This window comes from Morone saxatilis, unplaced genomic scaffold (assembly GCF_004916995.1).
Source record: "Morone saxatilis isolate NCDOM2014 unplaced genomic scaffold, NCSU_SB_2.0 Contig3, whole genome shotgun sequence".
NCBI classification, from domain to species: domain Eukaryota; kingdom Metazoa; phylum Chordata; class Actinopteri; family Moronidae; genus Morone; species Morone saxatilis.
The window spans coordinates 14,632,099-14,646,791 of NW_023339873.1; the positions used below are offsets into that span (position 1 = coordinate 14,632,099).

The 14,693-nt window shown below is 40.6% G+C and overlaps 3 protein-coding genes across 4 annotated transcripts in view; 1 reads left to right on the forward strand and 2 right to left on the reverse strand.

Annotated features, from left to right (window-relative positions):
• Nucleotides 1-1,139, reverse strand: part of LOC118337232 (protein max-like) — a 4,700-nt gene extending 3,561 nt beyond the window's left edge. Inside the window, exon 1 of one of the 2 annotated variants that reach the window (XM_035674158.1) lies at nucleotides 955-1,139. In XM_035674158.1, the coding sequence (XP_035530051.1) occupies nucleotides 955-990 (36 nt within the window). In that variant the 5' untranslated portion in view covers nucleotides 991-1,139. The remainder of the gene's footprint in view (nucleotides 1-954) is intronic. The other variant, XM_035674157.1, reaches the window with a different exon arrangement.
• Nucleotides 1,140-7,977: 6,838 nt separating this feature from the next.
• LOC118337452 (sodium/bile acid cotransporter-like) lies at nucleotides 7,978-10,363 on the forward strand. Its single transcript, XM_035674497.1, has 5 exons — nucleotides 7,978-8,414; nucleotides 8,627-8,831; nucleotides 9,042-9,220; nucleotides 9,800-9,999; nucleotides 10,164-10,363. The coding sequence occupies exons 1-5, from the start codon at nucleotides 8,014-8,016 to the stop codon at nucleotides 10,214-10,216; spliced, it is 1,038 nt and encodes a 345-aa protein (XP_035530390.1). The 5' UTR covers nucleotides 7,978-8,013; the 3' UTR covers nucleotides 10,217-10,363.
• Nucleotides 10,364-10,684: 321 nt separating this feature from the next.
• The window catches only part of LOC118337401 (sushi domain-containing protein 6-like), a 6,182-nt gene continuing 2,173 nt past the window's right edge, over nucleotides 10,685-14,693 (reverse strand). Inside the window, exons 5-9 of the mRNA XM_035674389.1 lie at nucleotides 13,813-13,874; nucleotides 12,811-13,005; nucleotides 12,577-12,709; nucleotides 12,086-12,474; nucleotides 10,685-11,989 (exon numbers count right to left, since the gene is read on the reverse strand). Coding sequence (XP_035530282.1) covers nucleotides 11,964-11,989; nucleotides 12,086-12,474; nucleotides 12,577-12,709; nucleotides 12,811-13,005; nucleotides 13,813-13,874 — 805 coding nt within the window. The 3' untranslated portion in view covers nucleotides 10,685-11,963. The remainder of the gene's footprint in view (nucleotides 11,990-12,085; nucleotides 12,475-12,576; nucleotides 12,710-12,810; nucleotides 13,006-13,812; nucleotides 13,875-14,693) is intronic.

Sequence of the window (14,693 nt, forward strand, 5' to 3'; positions counted from 1 at the left end):
GGCAGGGCAGGTGGCAGGTCCCTGATCGACAAAACATAGAAACACGAACACCGCCGTCTCTGGTGTCCTCCTGTTTGCGCCTCCGTCGTTTGGATTTGTGTTGCGCACCCATTCGTCCAATTACGGTACGGGTGCTTGGGGCGGTCAAAATGGACGTGTAAACACTCACGTTAGTTAATTTAACCACGACCACGAAGAGTGTGACTTCACCTTTCTTTCTCCACAGCTGTACACAAGAATGACTGAACAAGACCCCATTACATGAGACTTTAAGCAAACCCCCTTCAAGAAGAGTTCTAATACGATGGGAATGTGCGTGTGTCACCGTGCATTGCTCACTAACACGACTTCAGTTTTATTTATATTAGTGGCAGAGGCGTTGTGAGCAGACCCATTATGGACAGTGTTACCTTTCTGTGCATTACGATACGCATTAACAGCGGAGGTGAGCTTCTATTACATATACTTTATTGACCACATTTCATCTAAAGAGGTGTCATATAATAGAGTCCCAGTAGGTATGCTGAAATGTGACAATTCACTGCAGTTTCCGTGCTTGGCTAAAGTCCTGAGCGACTATCATCTTACGTCCTTTTTGGCCGCTCCCAGCACCGGTACCGTAATTGCACGGACAGACGCGAAACCAAATCCAAACGGCTCGCTAATCGCTGGTTTGTTACGAACGACGGCTCACTTTACCGCAGTAAAACCATTTAAAGTATTCACCACACTACTGCGCTCAATATTCACGTATAAACCAGCTAGCCAGCACTAAAAAAAATTATTATTCTAACAGTTATCTCCTATTTCACCCGAAATATAAAGACCACCAACAAACCCCAGCTAGCTAACCAGCTAGCTCAGCGTCCGATAGCGTAGGTTGGCAGGAATGTTAAAGTTGCTGTTTGGCTAACAATTTGGCTAGCTACTTGTAGAGTAAACTCAAGCACATACATCGCTGTCGACTTCGATGTCATCGTTTTCGCTCATTCTTCGGTACAAGGTATGAGAAAGGGAAACAAACAGCTGTCAAAACTGTGGCGACAACTGGAGGCAAATACTGTAGCTCGGAGCTTCGCTACAGCACATACATGACGAGCAACGGTTCCTCCACACGTGATTCGCCTACACATGGACGGGAAAACATAAACAGCGCAGGCGCAGTAAAGCCAGGCCTTGTGGGTAATGGAGGAGTTCGCTAACACGGAGCCCGGTTTGAACTGGTGCGGTTTGCGGAATTTGGACTACATTTCCCAGACGCCCAGGGATTTTGGACGCGCCCACCGAAATACGCCGTTAATAATCGTTCAAGTTGCGAACACAGACAGCAGCTTCAGAACCGTCAGCGTTTATAACTCAGACGGACCAGAATGTACTTTGTTGTGTAGTTTCCAAAACATATCAGCAACAGCATTTTAATAAATAACCATGGATAAATCAGCGATGCCTTAAACATATATACTCACAAAACAAAAGCTATTCTCCATAAATATACCTCTCATGCAGACATGATTCTGTGTAAGGACCAACATGCATTGTGCTGTATAGTCTGCTGTTTCACTGGTCATTGTCAGCAAGGATAGTGTGCTACAATAACTAGGCTCTTCTCTCAGCATATGATTATGAGGCCAGATGGTGGCCTAGCTCACTTCGCCCGCCCTCCCCCCACTCACCATCCATGGCTGCACACTTGCCTCCATAGGACCTTTAAATAGCTTCTGCAGCAAGCTATCACTGCTTGTAAACCTACCGCAGCGCTACAGGGATGTTCCTTATTACCGGGGATTTGTTTTGTGCAATGTGCATAAGGCAGAGCTGAACTCCGGCTGCTTTACTTTCTCAAAAACAACACGAGCAACACCTCCACTGTGATCTTTATGGGTGCACTATTTAGCATTTATTTCACATTTTGTTTGAGAAAAAGAAAAGGATGTTCCTCCATGCTGTGCATAGCATGACCTGTTTCTACAGCACATAATACCTTCACTGTCATCACTGTCTCATCATCAATAAAAACAGCAATCAAGCCACCAACAATTTAATTTAATGTGTGTGTGGCCATTAAGAGCACATAATTACAATCTGTATTCTGTACTTACTGTAAACAACCAGTGTGTGTGATTAAGTGGCGTGTAGCAGTGAAGTTGCAGATTACAACTATTAAAAAAGGCCCAATCTACAGCCAGTGTTTGGTTTGTACATTCTGGGCTACTGTAGAAACTTTGCGGACTCTATGGAAGGCAACCCTGTGGCGTTTGCAGATATAAACGGCTCATTCTAAGGTAACAAAAATATAACTCTTATANNCAGTTCAACATGGTGGACTCTATGCAAGGCGGAAATGTGGTCAATAAAGTATATTTAATATAAGTTCACTTCCACTGTAAATATGTATCGTAATGTATAGAAAGGTAACCCTCTCCATAAATAAAAGCGGCTCATATTCCTTTTCCGCTAATAGATCGTCCTATTAGTTACACACTGGACCTTTAATTGACAGCTTCAGAAATTTAATTTTTGCTCACACAATAACATTTTTCCTTATGGTACAACAGTGTCCACAAGTTTTAAAGTGTCAATATTTGGGAACAATTCACAACAATGTAAAAATATGGAACTAACACTAAAATGTGTGTGTGTGTGTGATACAAATCAGGGTACTTTGCTTGTGATGTGTGCATTGATTTACCCAGGGATGAAAAATAAAAACATTTTAAATGGTGATATTTATTGAATGGTCCTTTTTTTTATTATTCATTTAATTGTAATTTGCTCTTGGATTGTCCTCAGCTGCACTTGTTTGTGTCAAAGATTAATTCATATGGCAACAGGTCTGTAAAGGATCAGTTTTAGATGGTGATATTTATCAAATTATGAAGTAAATACGAGGCATTGTGTTTGGATTTTCCTGTTTTTTGTGCAGATCTACAAATGATTTCAACCTCGGTGTTTGCCACTTGCGGTTGGTCCAAGTTGTTTTGTCTTATTTTACTGCTTCCTTTCTGTTTCTTGTTTGACTTTTATTGTTTTTTGGAAATGGTCTTAAACCCAGCTGGAGTTTCGTTTTCTTCTCTAGCACAGCTGTTTTGTTGCATAAGTTCGGTTCAACCAAGACGTCTGTTTAACAGGCTGTTGTTCCTGTAAGAGATTCCACAGAATTTCAGCACGTGAGGAGCACTAATATATTAAAGATCTAATCTGAACCATGCTTTAGAGATTAGGGCAACAACCTTTCAGCCTTGTCACATCTGATCTGTTGTGCGAGTTGTAAATAAAAGGCCTCGGTGCACAAAGGCACCCCGGACTCACAAAAAAAAGAAGGCCCCCATTTTGAGGGAGACTAGTAACTCTGCCAGGCAAACATAATCCTCTGCCTGGTTGCGTAATATTAATTGAAGGTTTGTTTACACATTAAAGTGAGGCCAAATGAAGACATTGCCTCTTTTGAGTAGTACAGAAGCAATTACATTCTTTCCACCATCCACCGAGGCTTTCCCACGGTGCCCTGGAAAAGAGAAACTACGGAAACAACTCATATGGACATAATTTCCAGTAACTGAGGTAAAAGTTGGGTTCACTAGAATTTTATGTAACACATGGAAATGACAACAGATTCACCATAGTTGGTTTTGATGGTTGGCCTCTGGAATTGATTGCTTTTTTTTAAACCTACCACACTCAAAAAAGCGCAGGGTTGTTTCTGTTTGTTGCTTGTAATAGGGGTTCATTTGCAGGCACACACAGGTTTACGGTTCATCAAATTTCACACTCGTACATTTTCTCACTCTCTGGGTCAGTCTCTTGAGGTCAGAGGGTTGGACAGCACGCGGTGGGCAGGATTTTATGGTAGGTTAATATAAATGCGTACTACATTTTCAATAAGTTGTGATAAGAGGTCATTTTACTGTAAAAGTACAGCCTGGGATCATTTATTAACTAGCTAGCAATTTTTACTAGATGCTAGCTGATAATGCTATTATCCTCCAACCTTGCAATTTAATGCGTGTTGGTTTCCTGGCTTTATTTTTACTCACTTTTATTTTTACATTTTTTGGTTAGGCTAAAAAAAATTGTGTCATTAAATACACATTTGCAGAGGCCTCTTTTTGTATAATGTGTGTTTATTATTGTGGGTAGTTATAACTAAATAATAATTATATAACATACCAATATTATTATTACTATTATTATTATTTAATATAAAAGTAGCATGCCAATAGGACAGGGAATAACTGATATATAGCAAAAATAATCAAGCAAGCAATTCATTTTGCCACTATGTTGGATCTAATGAACAACCCTAGCAGCATTCTGGGTTAAATGGTAAAACCAACTTGGTTCAGATGGACCCAGTCATAGTGTTAAAGTTAGTTAATATTTTAATCCCAGTAGTTTTTGAGTGCATGTTGCCATGAGCCCATGTGACAGAGAGGGGAGGGTACACAAACACAGAGAAAAGGGGGTTAGACACAGGAATGTGAGACAAAACGAGTGTCTGTGGGAGCCCAGAGAAGTTGCTGAAGCTGGCCTGAAGGTAAGACACTTTATTACTTTGGCCATCATTATGATATCTGTGTTTATAAAGGATAAGGCTGGAGCTATTTTATTCTTATATTATTATTATCAGCAAATTTCCATAAAAGATCAAATAATTAAAGTTTTGAGTTGTATAGCTTGTTTGTTTAGTTAGTTGAGGCATGAAGGCATATTGTGCCAGTGGTGGGTGATGACTAAAAAAAAGGTCAGGAGGAAAATCACAAGACACAGCATCATGTTATGTTACAGTAGTTAGCCTGTTAATCTCTACTTTCTTATGTCCAACAATAAATGAGGTGGTAAAACAATGGCTTATTTATTAAAAACAATATCATTTTATTCACGTCTTTCCAGGTTAACCATACAGACTTAAGACAAATCATTAGCCAGAACACTGCTGTATACAAGGTGATCTACACTGTAACAAGCCACTTAACATACAATTAAATTTAATTTTAATTAAACACAATCTAACACCCCCAAAATCCCTACAGGATTAATTTCAGCTCATGTAAAGCAGGAAAAGCAAATATTTTAAGATATTTGTTTCCACACATCAATCAAATGCGGATTACAACCCATTCAGACGTCATACAGCTGTCATAAATGTAAAGCCTGGATTTAAGTCCACATAAGCAACATCTGAGCCGTGCAAGCATTTGTGAAACCCGTCATGTCACATGTCAGCATCCTTCCGTCAAAAGATGTTTCTGTAGACAGTTTGTGTAGTTGTAGGAAATCTGCACCAGGGCCACTGCTGCTCGAGAGTCCAGACCTGAAGGAGCATTTTATTTAGAACTTATTTGAAGCTCCAAACTTAGAAAAAATTGCAAAGAAGTCATTACATTTTGGCCTGAAAACAAGGCTTAAGCCTCTACCCAACCCTGCAGACAACAGAGGTATCTGTGCTTGCTGCCTGATATCAGCTATTGAGTGTAGAAAGTTCAGCAGCATGATCAGAATCCAGTCAACAAAAGCAACTAGGAGACATGTTGACAAGAAACACTTGTTATTCCTGGCATGTCTCCCTTTGGAAAAATCAAGCCATGACTGCATGCACATTCTGCTGTAGCATATACACTGTTCTGCTGGTTGTGTAGGAAGTAAAAGCCAAAGAGAAGTTGTGACAATCTTGAAAACAAGAGTCAAATTCTTGCATAAAAGCAACAAGCATAAAAGAACACTAAATAATTTCTATAACTAAATGATATAATTTAGTTATTATATGAAATGAGTGTAACTCATTATCTTGGTGCCTTTAAGAAAAGGGAAACCAACTTCCTTTACTGTTTCTCAACTCATTCCTTGAATCAAACATTACTGCTTAAAACTGGTTTTATCTTGTAAATACAAAACTACAGTAGCTTTACTCAAAATCCAACTTTTGTTGGATTGCAGTCTGTTTATGGTGCTCTACAGATATCCCTTTTAAATTTCAGGCCTTTCGTAAAAAAGCCTGGCAAAAGACATCATATCATGAATCAGGGTTGACTTTTATGTAGTGTATTTATTGTTCTGAGGGTTTTTTTTTGTTAGTTGCTAGCTAACCTGGATGCAATTTCTTTTAATTGTGTGCTGTCCCTGCAAAAATGAAATGAAAATAAAATGGTTAAATAAAGTATTTACCAGAATGCACAATATCGTTGATGTGAAGCAGCTGTCAGACCTCCGTCACAGCCTGTACCATTGATTGGAAAGTAAAGTTGCAGAAACAGCTGTTCATGGATGCATTAAAGTCCCACAAAATGTGTTTTGTGTTTAGCGTTACTGTTCACTGCGCAGAAGGATGCATGTGCAGAGACTGACACTAGAAGGCTGTTTTTACATTCATCTGATGAAAGGGGAAAGTTCCTCTAAACTCCTTAAATCTTAGTTTAGGCCTGTACATACAAGTATGATTTTGTGTCATCACAGCTGGTCTGGAAGCCAGTTGCAGAACAGTATGCAACTTACAAGTGTGATGTGGACAGGGGTGGGTAGTTACAAATTACAGGTACAACACATGAGTGAAAAAGTAAAGGAACTAATTCTACTGAAGTTCCTTTTTTTAAACTGTACTTGTGTTTACTCTAGTATATTTTGAGTAAGTTTTACTTCATCACATTACATCCCTCATTACATTTATACTTTCGTTACAACTCTGCACTAAATGTGAGGGCTGAGTGTAGGGGGGACACCGCGCGAAGAGCAACTCTAATGCAGGTGCCAAGTTGAAGTTTTTATGGAAGCAAAATAAGCACCACCTGTTTGACCACAATGTGATGATGGCTGAGCTAAAACCACAGCAAAAGGGAGCCTCAAGCAACAATCCCTGGCCTCATCTGGCCATTTAGTTTAAAAACATGAACTTTTTTTACTTTATGGGACAATTGTAATTGTACTTATATAGTATAGAATAGTATAGTATAGATAGTATTTAATATGGAGTTTTAGTACTCGACCCACCACTGGATGTGGAAACTTGAAGCAGGAACCAAGCAGCATTACATCAGATTGCGTGTAGGTAGTGTAAAGTTCTGCGGTTATGACTTTATTTGGCTGTAGAAGACAACAGCTGCAGATGTAACAAACAAACAGTCTGACGTTATCCAATCCTCAGTCTGCTACAGTAAATGTTCCATGTGATGCTTCACATCTAACAGAAATATTGATTATAAACTTCAAAAACGAGTTTGCTGTGCTCATCCTGTAATACTATGGAGTGTTGCGCTACCACTCAGTAATTTTCCACTCGTTTAATTGTTTATAATATTGCGGTTAAAGCCACAATTTGCACACACAAGTATGTGGGACAAAATAAATGAGCCACTGTTTTATTCTAAATTGATTAATACAATGTTATGTAATGTTGCAACTATATATATCTATACTGTAAAATAGTTTTATTTTAGTGTCTGCTGTTCCAGGTCATTGACACATTTTATGTAGACAGAGAAAGAACTGCATTTGTTCTTTCGTGTCTGGCTTTCCTCTCTTATGGTAAATCATTAGAGATGTTTAATGATGATGTTATTAGCCGCAACCTCAGATTGAGGCCTTCAAAACATCTGCAAATGCTTTACAGACAATTGAACACATTAGTTTAATGCTTTGTGAGTCATGCGTGCAATCGATGAGGCCAAGTGATAATGAATACAATTAAAAGACAACAATGGCACTATTTTATCTTTTTACAACCCATTTCTTGAAGAGACTAGCTCAACAATTAAGTTAATGTATCTTTGTATCTTGACTCAGCATGAGATGCTTTAAATAGAAAGCTCCACAAATAAAATAAAATAAAATGAAAAAGGCTAAGTACCTAACCCCATACTGAAGCGAGCACACTTGCATGTGGAAATGAAAAGTAATTGGCTGCATTTATACATGTGTATAACAATCTAATGAACCCAAACTGTTATTCCTTTGCTACTAATGTACTTAATTTGCTTTGTGTGACAGGTGGAAGCCACAGCACAGTAAACGCAGTTTGTCGGGATGAGCGCCACAATGAATGTGACGGACATCTACAAGGGATTTGCTAACATCTATAATGGAGCAAATGTGTCTGGCAATGGAAGCATGGGTATAATGAACATCTCCCACACCCTAAACAAGACCATCAATATCTTCTCCATTGTCATCCTCTTCATCTCCATGGTGTCCCTTGGCTGTACGATGGAGATTTCCAAAATTAAGAGCCATCTCTTGAAGCCAAAAGGAGTAGCCATTGCACTGCTGGCCCAGTTCGGCATCATGCCCCTGACAGCTTTCTGTCTGGCCAAAATCCTACAGATGGATCCCATCAAGGCTGTGACTGTGCTCATCTGCGGCTGCTGTCCAGGAGGAACCTTATCAAACATTTTTTCCCTGGCCATGAAGGGCGACATGAACCTTAGGTAAACCCCCCACTGATGTATTGATTCCTGTCTGGTTGGAATATTACAAATGCCTGCAATAATTTACTACTTCAGCTGCGTCAGCACAATTAGCTGTCATATCACAGACTGTCAAGAAGCAGAAATGTTCCTACAAAACGAGAGCCTTGTTTTTCACCATTTGAGACATGTCAGTCCAATAATGCATCTTCCTTTCTCTGATTCCCTCCCAGCATTGTGATGACCACTTGCTCCAGTATTGTGGCCCTGGGTCTGATGCCTTTGCTGCTCTATATCTACTGCCAAGGCTTCCCCGGTCTGGAAAATGCTGTTCCGTACGTCAGCATCATCACTGCTCTCGTGTTCACCCTGGTGCCTTGCACCATTGGCATTGCCATTAATCACTACAAACCAAACTACTCACCGGTCGTCAAAAAGGTGAGACTCCTGAAAGATAGCATTAATGATGTTCTATTTAAGTGTCCCAGTAAGCTGTAACAGTGTGACAGGAAGTCATTTAATGCTAACTAGGAGCTGACCTTGAAACTTTCAGGCGATGTTTGCAGTCTTAGAAATAGAGAAGAGATGTTTCATGCTTTGATGCTGAGATAAACTGACTCTTGTAACATGCTTTCTCTCTGTCGACAGGCTGGTCTTGGCATCTTGATGGTCTCCAGCATCATAGTGTTCACCCTGTCTGGTGTAGCCGTCAAAGACGTTCTATGGATGATCCTCACCCCTGATGTTCTGTCTGTGGCCGCACTGATGCCACTCACTGGCTTTATGCTGGGATATGTCATGTCTGTCATATGCAGACTCAGTCCACAGTAAGTGAACACACACTAGATACAGTTAGCTTTGAGTTATGAGCTATAGCTCGGTCCCATACTATTTCTCATAGTATACTATGCAGCATTATTGTTGATTGAACTAATTAAAATATTTCTGCTACACACATGAATCCATCTGTAATAATGTTCCACTAATATAATATATAATAGTAAAACCCTCACAGGAGTCTGTGCAATGAGTACTTTTACTTTTGATACTTTAAGTAGATTCTGCTTAAACTAATGATGTATTTTATGTGATTTATTTTCAATGCACTGTTTACCATGTAATATAGCTACTTTTACCTAAGTTAGGGATATTAATACTTCCTCCACAAAAGTTCCACATGAATAATTCAACTCAATTTTTCAATGAATTCTCTAAATGATAAACAATATGCATATAAATGATGTCCAGCAGTATGTCATACAGCAACTAGCTTCAGATAAAAAGGTTGGAAATAAATCCTGTTACACAAGTCATTCCCTCCAATTACAATCAAATGTGTGCATTTGAGTATCAACTTCAGAAACTGGAATATCAAAGCTAATAACACGTGACTCACCTCTTTACAGATGCAGCAGGACCATCTCCATGGAAACAGGGTGTCAAAACATCAATCTGTGCGTTGTCATCCTAAAGGTGGCCTTTCCCCCACAGGTCATCGGACCCATGTTTCTCTTCCCTCTGATATACATCACACTCCAGTGTACTGAGGCCCTTCTCCTGGCCCTGTGCTTCAGATGTTACCAAACATTCAGGGCACCAGCTGAGGGTAAATGTTGCAGCTGCCTGTGTTTTTTAAGCAGTGAGGCTGGGGGGGTAGGGGGTGTGGTGGGGAGGTGGAGGGGTCAGATGAGCAAACGCACTCCTCTCCTCGCACTTGTAGCCATTGGTCTTTTTGAATTCGGATTCAAATATCTCCCTTCTCTTACACAGATACAAGAATATACGACAGCGTTGACACTAAACAAGAGGTGAAACAGCCTTGACAGCATGGCAGACGGCAACCCAACCGAGCCGGAGAGGGAAACAGACGAGGGCTGAATCCGAACCTACCGAGGATGCAGCTAGCGCCCTCACTGTCTCACTATCAGCTGCATGCTCTTCACTCAGGCCTTTGATACAGACAGTACGATTGTTAGAGAATGTGTACCCACTAACAATTTGAATTAGTTTACTTATTCAAGCCAATGCAGTGTTAGGTATGGGTGAAATAGGAAGCCAATGATTTGTATTTATATTTTTGTATTCAAAATATTTGGTCTAGGACTGAACACATTTTGATGTGTGTATGAATGAATGAGTTTATTAAATCAGTAATGATGAGTCATTTGCTCCTTTAGACTGGAGAATTGTGCTTTACGTTATTAAATACTTGAATTGAAATATGTCAGACCAAAGAGAAAGGTCAGTCTCAAAATTCAAAGCAGTCTAATGAGAAAGAAGGATACAGGCAATTTGAACACCTCAAATAATATTTAATCAAAATGGTCGTATGGTATATACAGAGTTAACTTAAAACTTTTTACATATATTAAAATACCATCTTCACAAAAAAAAATATCAATTCCTCAGTCCAACAGAAAATTCAATGGACAGTCAAACAAAGTGAACACTGACATTACACTAATCTGTACACTTACTTCCATTTTTGTGTTGGATCTTCCCAACCACATATAACGTGCCTGCAGTCGAATTAAAACTGAAGCGGCAAAGTGAAAAGACCTAGTTTTTGTTTCCAAGAGCTGTGAAAGCATCAAAAGAAGCCATGGCTGATCAACAGCGTTCTAGACAAAAATAAATTAAATACACACTTTAGTTTCCTGTTAAGACCTAAAACAGGAACCCGAGCAGCCTGCATAAATTAAGAGAATAATATTTTCTGGTGTACAAGTGATGTGTCTGACAAAGCCACACATAATATCACTAAGCAGTGGAGGCATTTAACTGACATTCCTTTTTAAAATTCCTTATTTTACATATTATAGATACCTGTGCATAGAAGTGGAAAGCTAAGGCCATTGAGGGCTATGATAATGAAGAGAATACATGAACTCTTTGCAAAATGTTTGCCCTCAATCCAATGAAAAACGCAGCAGTGTGAACCCTTGGGTAGGCAAGCAGCCTGAAACTGTACAGTGACACGTGGAATGACATGAGTCATGATTAATAAACACCTTAAATAATGATTTTGAATCACAAAACTATTTGAAGACAATGTTGGAAGTGTGCATGGCTTCTTCTCTAGATTACCTGGCCTTCATGCATCTTTGCCAATATGTCTGAAATGGGGTGATATGTGGTTAAAGAAAAGAAACTAAACAAGTCACTGATGAGATTATTAGCTCCCAAAGTGAATTTGCAGCTTTGCCCATTCAACTGAAATACATCAGTCATTTTTTTTCAACAGCCTTTAAGACACACTCCTTCAGGAGGTGCCTGTTCCTGTCTGTTTTTCTTCTACATTTTCAAACTGAGCTTCGGACATTAGACGTACATACATAGTGTAGTAAAAAAATGTAAGCATGTATGTACATGTGCATCCCTTCTCTGTTCTCCTTTGGGATGGTCAGAGGAACTATTCGGAGTGACCCACTGACACTCAGAGCCTCTTTAGTTGGGCTTGTCTGTGTGGACAGCTGTGTTGACAAACTCTCAAGGAGGCATCCCCGCTCACCAGTACAGGTCAGCAGCAATGCTGGTTGTCTCGGGTAAGTCCAAAGGCTGCAGCATTTTTCAGGCCTCCTTCAGCAGTGGCATATCTGTAGACAGCAAACAAAGCATGTGCGTGAATACAAAGTGGGGACTTTAAATACATAATATCAATAAATAAAAAGTGTGTCTGAAGATGGCTTTACCATCAGAGTAGTCCATCTCAGAGTCCAGAGACAGGCTGTGATGGTCGCTGCCCGCAGACGGCCGTCTTTGTGAGGATGAAGGAGCTGCAGCACCTGCATGCTCCAGAACCCAGGCAGAGGATGAGGGTGAGGGTGACGAGGAGGATGAGGACGGTGGTACAGGGTGGACCACAGCCATCTCTGACTGCTGCTGCTTGACGGAAGAAGGCCTAGAGGGGCCAGCCTCTGGCGTTGTGGCGTGCTGACCCTCAGACAGCACGATCTGGACTCGAGACTCGGCTGAGGCTGAGGCTCCATTACTGTTCACAGCTTCCTCGTATGAAGGCAGAGTCACCTGGACTCCTTCCACCATGATTGACACGGGCTGGCCGGACACACCCTGATCGCGTCTAGGTGTGGAGGACCACAGGAAAGTTAACATCTGTCAAGTTGTTACTTCCACGACGACAAGATGTTGGTAGAGAGCAGCACGATTCTGAGGGCAGACTTACCGATGGAGGGACTTGAGTTTTGGCTGCAGAAGTACAAACAGCACCACCAGGAGCAGGATCAGGGCCACTGAGCTGGCTGTGGAGGCCACTATGGACAAGGCAGGCATCCCCAACGGTAGAGTTGGATTGTGGTCTGTGAGACAGATAAACAGTTCACACAGTTATCTTTATAGGACTGACTGTAATTGTTTCCCTAAGAGTGCAAATGTGTCATCTAGTTTTATTTTGTTTTACCTTGCTCCATGAGGCAGCTGAGCTTCACTTGGCTGTCCCACTCCCCATACTGGCAGGTAAGGTATTTATAATCTCCCTTCAGAATATAGCCTTCATCACAGAAATATTCAATCACAGTGCCGTGAGAAAGCCGTCCGCATGCGGAAGGGTGGCAGGTGTAGCCACCGTTCTCTGGCTGATATGGAGATTGGCATACTGTCCATGAGAAGAAAGGAAATTATATTGTTTCAGTAAGCTACCAGCTACTGGTTTCACTCCTACCTGAAGACTCTTTTTGAACATGTCTGAGCATACAAAACTGACATATGGAGTTGCCCAAGGCTCCATTCTCTGGCCTCTTCTGTTCATACTCCTTACAGGCTCCCACTAGCTCACGTTAACGACAAAATCTGTCATGTTAAAGATCACAAAGCAAGCCAAAAATCTTGGTGTAGTGGTGGAAATTACAAAATCAGCCTACTATCAGCCTAAGTATATATTAATCATTCAAGGACCCATGTCTCAGCAGGACTTAGAAAAACATGTCTGTTTATATTTTTACATGTGCATTTATCTTATCTTGCTTGTTGCTGAAGGTACTATACAACTAAACTGGCCTTGTCTATCACTATGTTCTTTTCTACAGTATCTCACCTTCTCTTTGTGTATCTGCAATAAAAACGTGTTTTGTCGACCACGGGTATTCTGAGTATGCTACAGTCTGGCCATCGTGTTGGTCAAACAAAGTCTATTTTCGTTATCACAGTTGCTGGATGTTGATTTAAACACCACAAGATGTGAAGATGTTTGTACCGGAGCCCCAATATGTCTCTGACTGCATTTACAGGAACATTTAAACTTGTTTTTGCTCAATCCAAATCCATGTTACTGTAATACACCTAATGCAGACATCTTCTATGCATTCAGAATACAGTACATTTTGATAGCAGGTGAAAAGAGGGTTTGTGTTGCCTAAAGGCAGAGTCAGGATTGCAGACAGTACTATGAGGAGTGTGTCTTTACCATCACTGCGTATGCAGCGAGGGGGTTCAGAGGACCAGTGTCCCAGTGCGGAGCAGGTGAGGATGCTGGGTCCGTCTGGCAGGTAACCAGGGTCACAGCTGTACTCCAGTACCGTGCCCACAGGGAACGAGCTCCTGTTGGTTTCTGTCAGATTAGTTGATCCATGCTGCACCGTAGAGGGTCTTATACAACCTAAAAAAGGACAACAGTCAAAAATACAGTTGAAAAACAGAGTTAAACAGATAAAAGAGTAAAAAAATGTTTGCTTCCTTCCTTCGCTACTGAAAACTTGCAACAAGAAAAAGTCATGGCGGTGGGAAAGAAGAAACGGTCCAAAGCTTCATTTCACAAAGAAAGATGACAACAGGGCTAGCTGTAATGTCTGCAAAACGACAATTTTAGGTAAGGGGTGGAAACACCAGCAATATGCTGTAACATATTTCTACACAACATGAGCTTAAATTCCAGGAATAACATTTATTCGAAACTCTACGAACGAGTGCTACAGCTTCCCAACCGAGCAGCACATCCGTACCCGAGGGTAGATAGCATACGTTATAATATCATAAGCATGATGCAGGCGGACTCAGCAGATTTTGTCTTTAACATAGAAAACGTAAATGAAAACAAATGCTGCACCAATGATTTGGGTTCCAGCTGAGAACCGGTTCCCAATTAAACCCCAGTTAAACAGTAGCCCTTTTACACACACGTCTTTTTTCATACTCTGTTCATTGCGTTCAGACTTCAGTGTTTTAAAACGTAGGAATCAATACGGGAATCAATAAAGAATTGGACTGATAAGTAAATAAGGATTAGACTTGCAGACAGTACTATGAGGAGTGTGTCTTTACCATCACTGCGTATGCAGCGAGGGGGTT

Coding starts and splice junctions, on each gene's coding strand:
- LOC118337452 (XM_035674497.1), top strand. CDS start 8,014: ATGAGCGCCACAATGAATGTGACGGACATCTACAAGGGATTTGCTAAC. Junction 8,832..9,041: donor ACTCACCGGTCGTCAAAAAG/GTGAGACTCCTG, acceptor CTCTGTCGACAG/GCTGGTCTTGGCATCTTGAT. Junction 9,221..9,799: donor ATATGCAGACTCAGTCCACA/GTAAGTGAACAC, acceptor ACCTCTTTACAG/ATGCAGCAGGACCATCTCCA.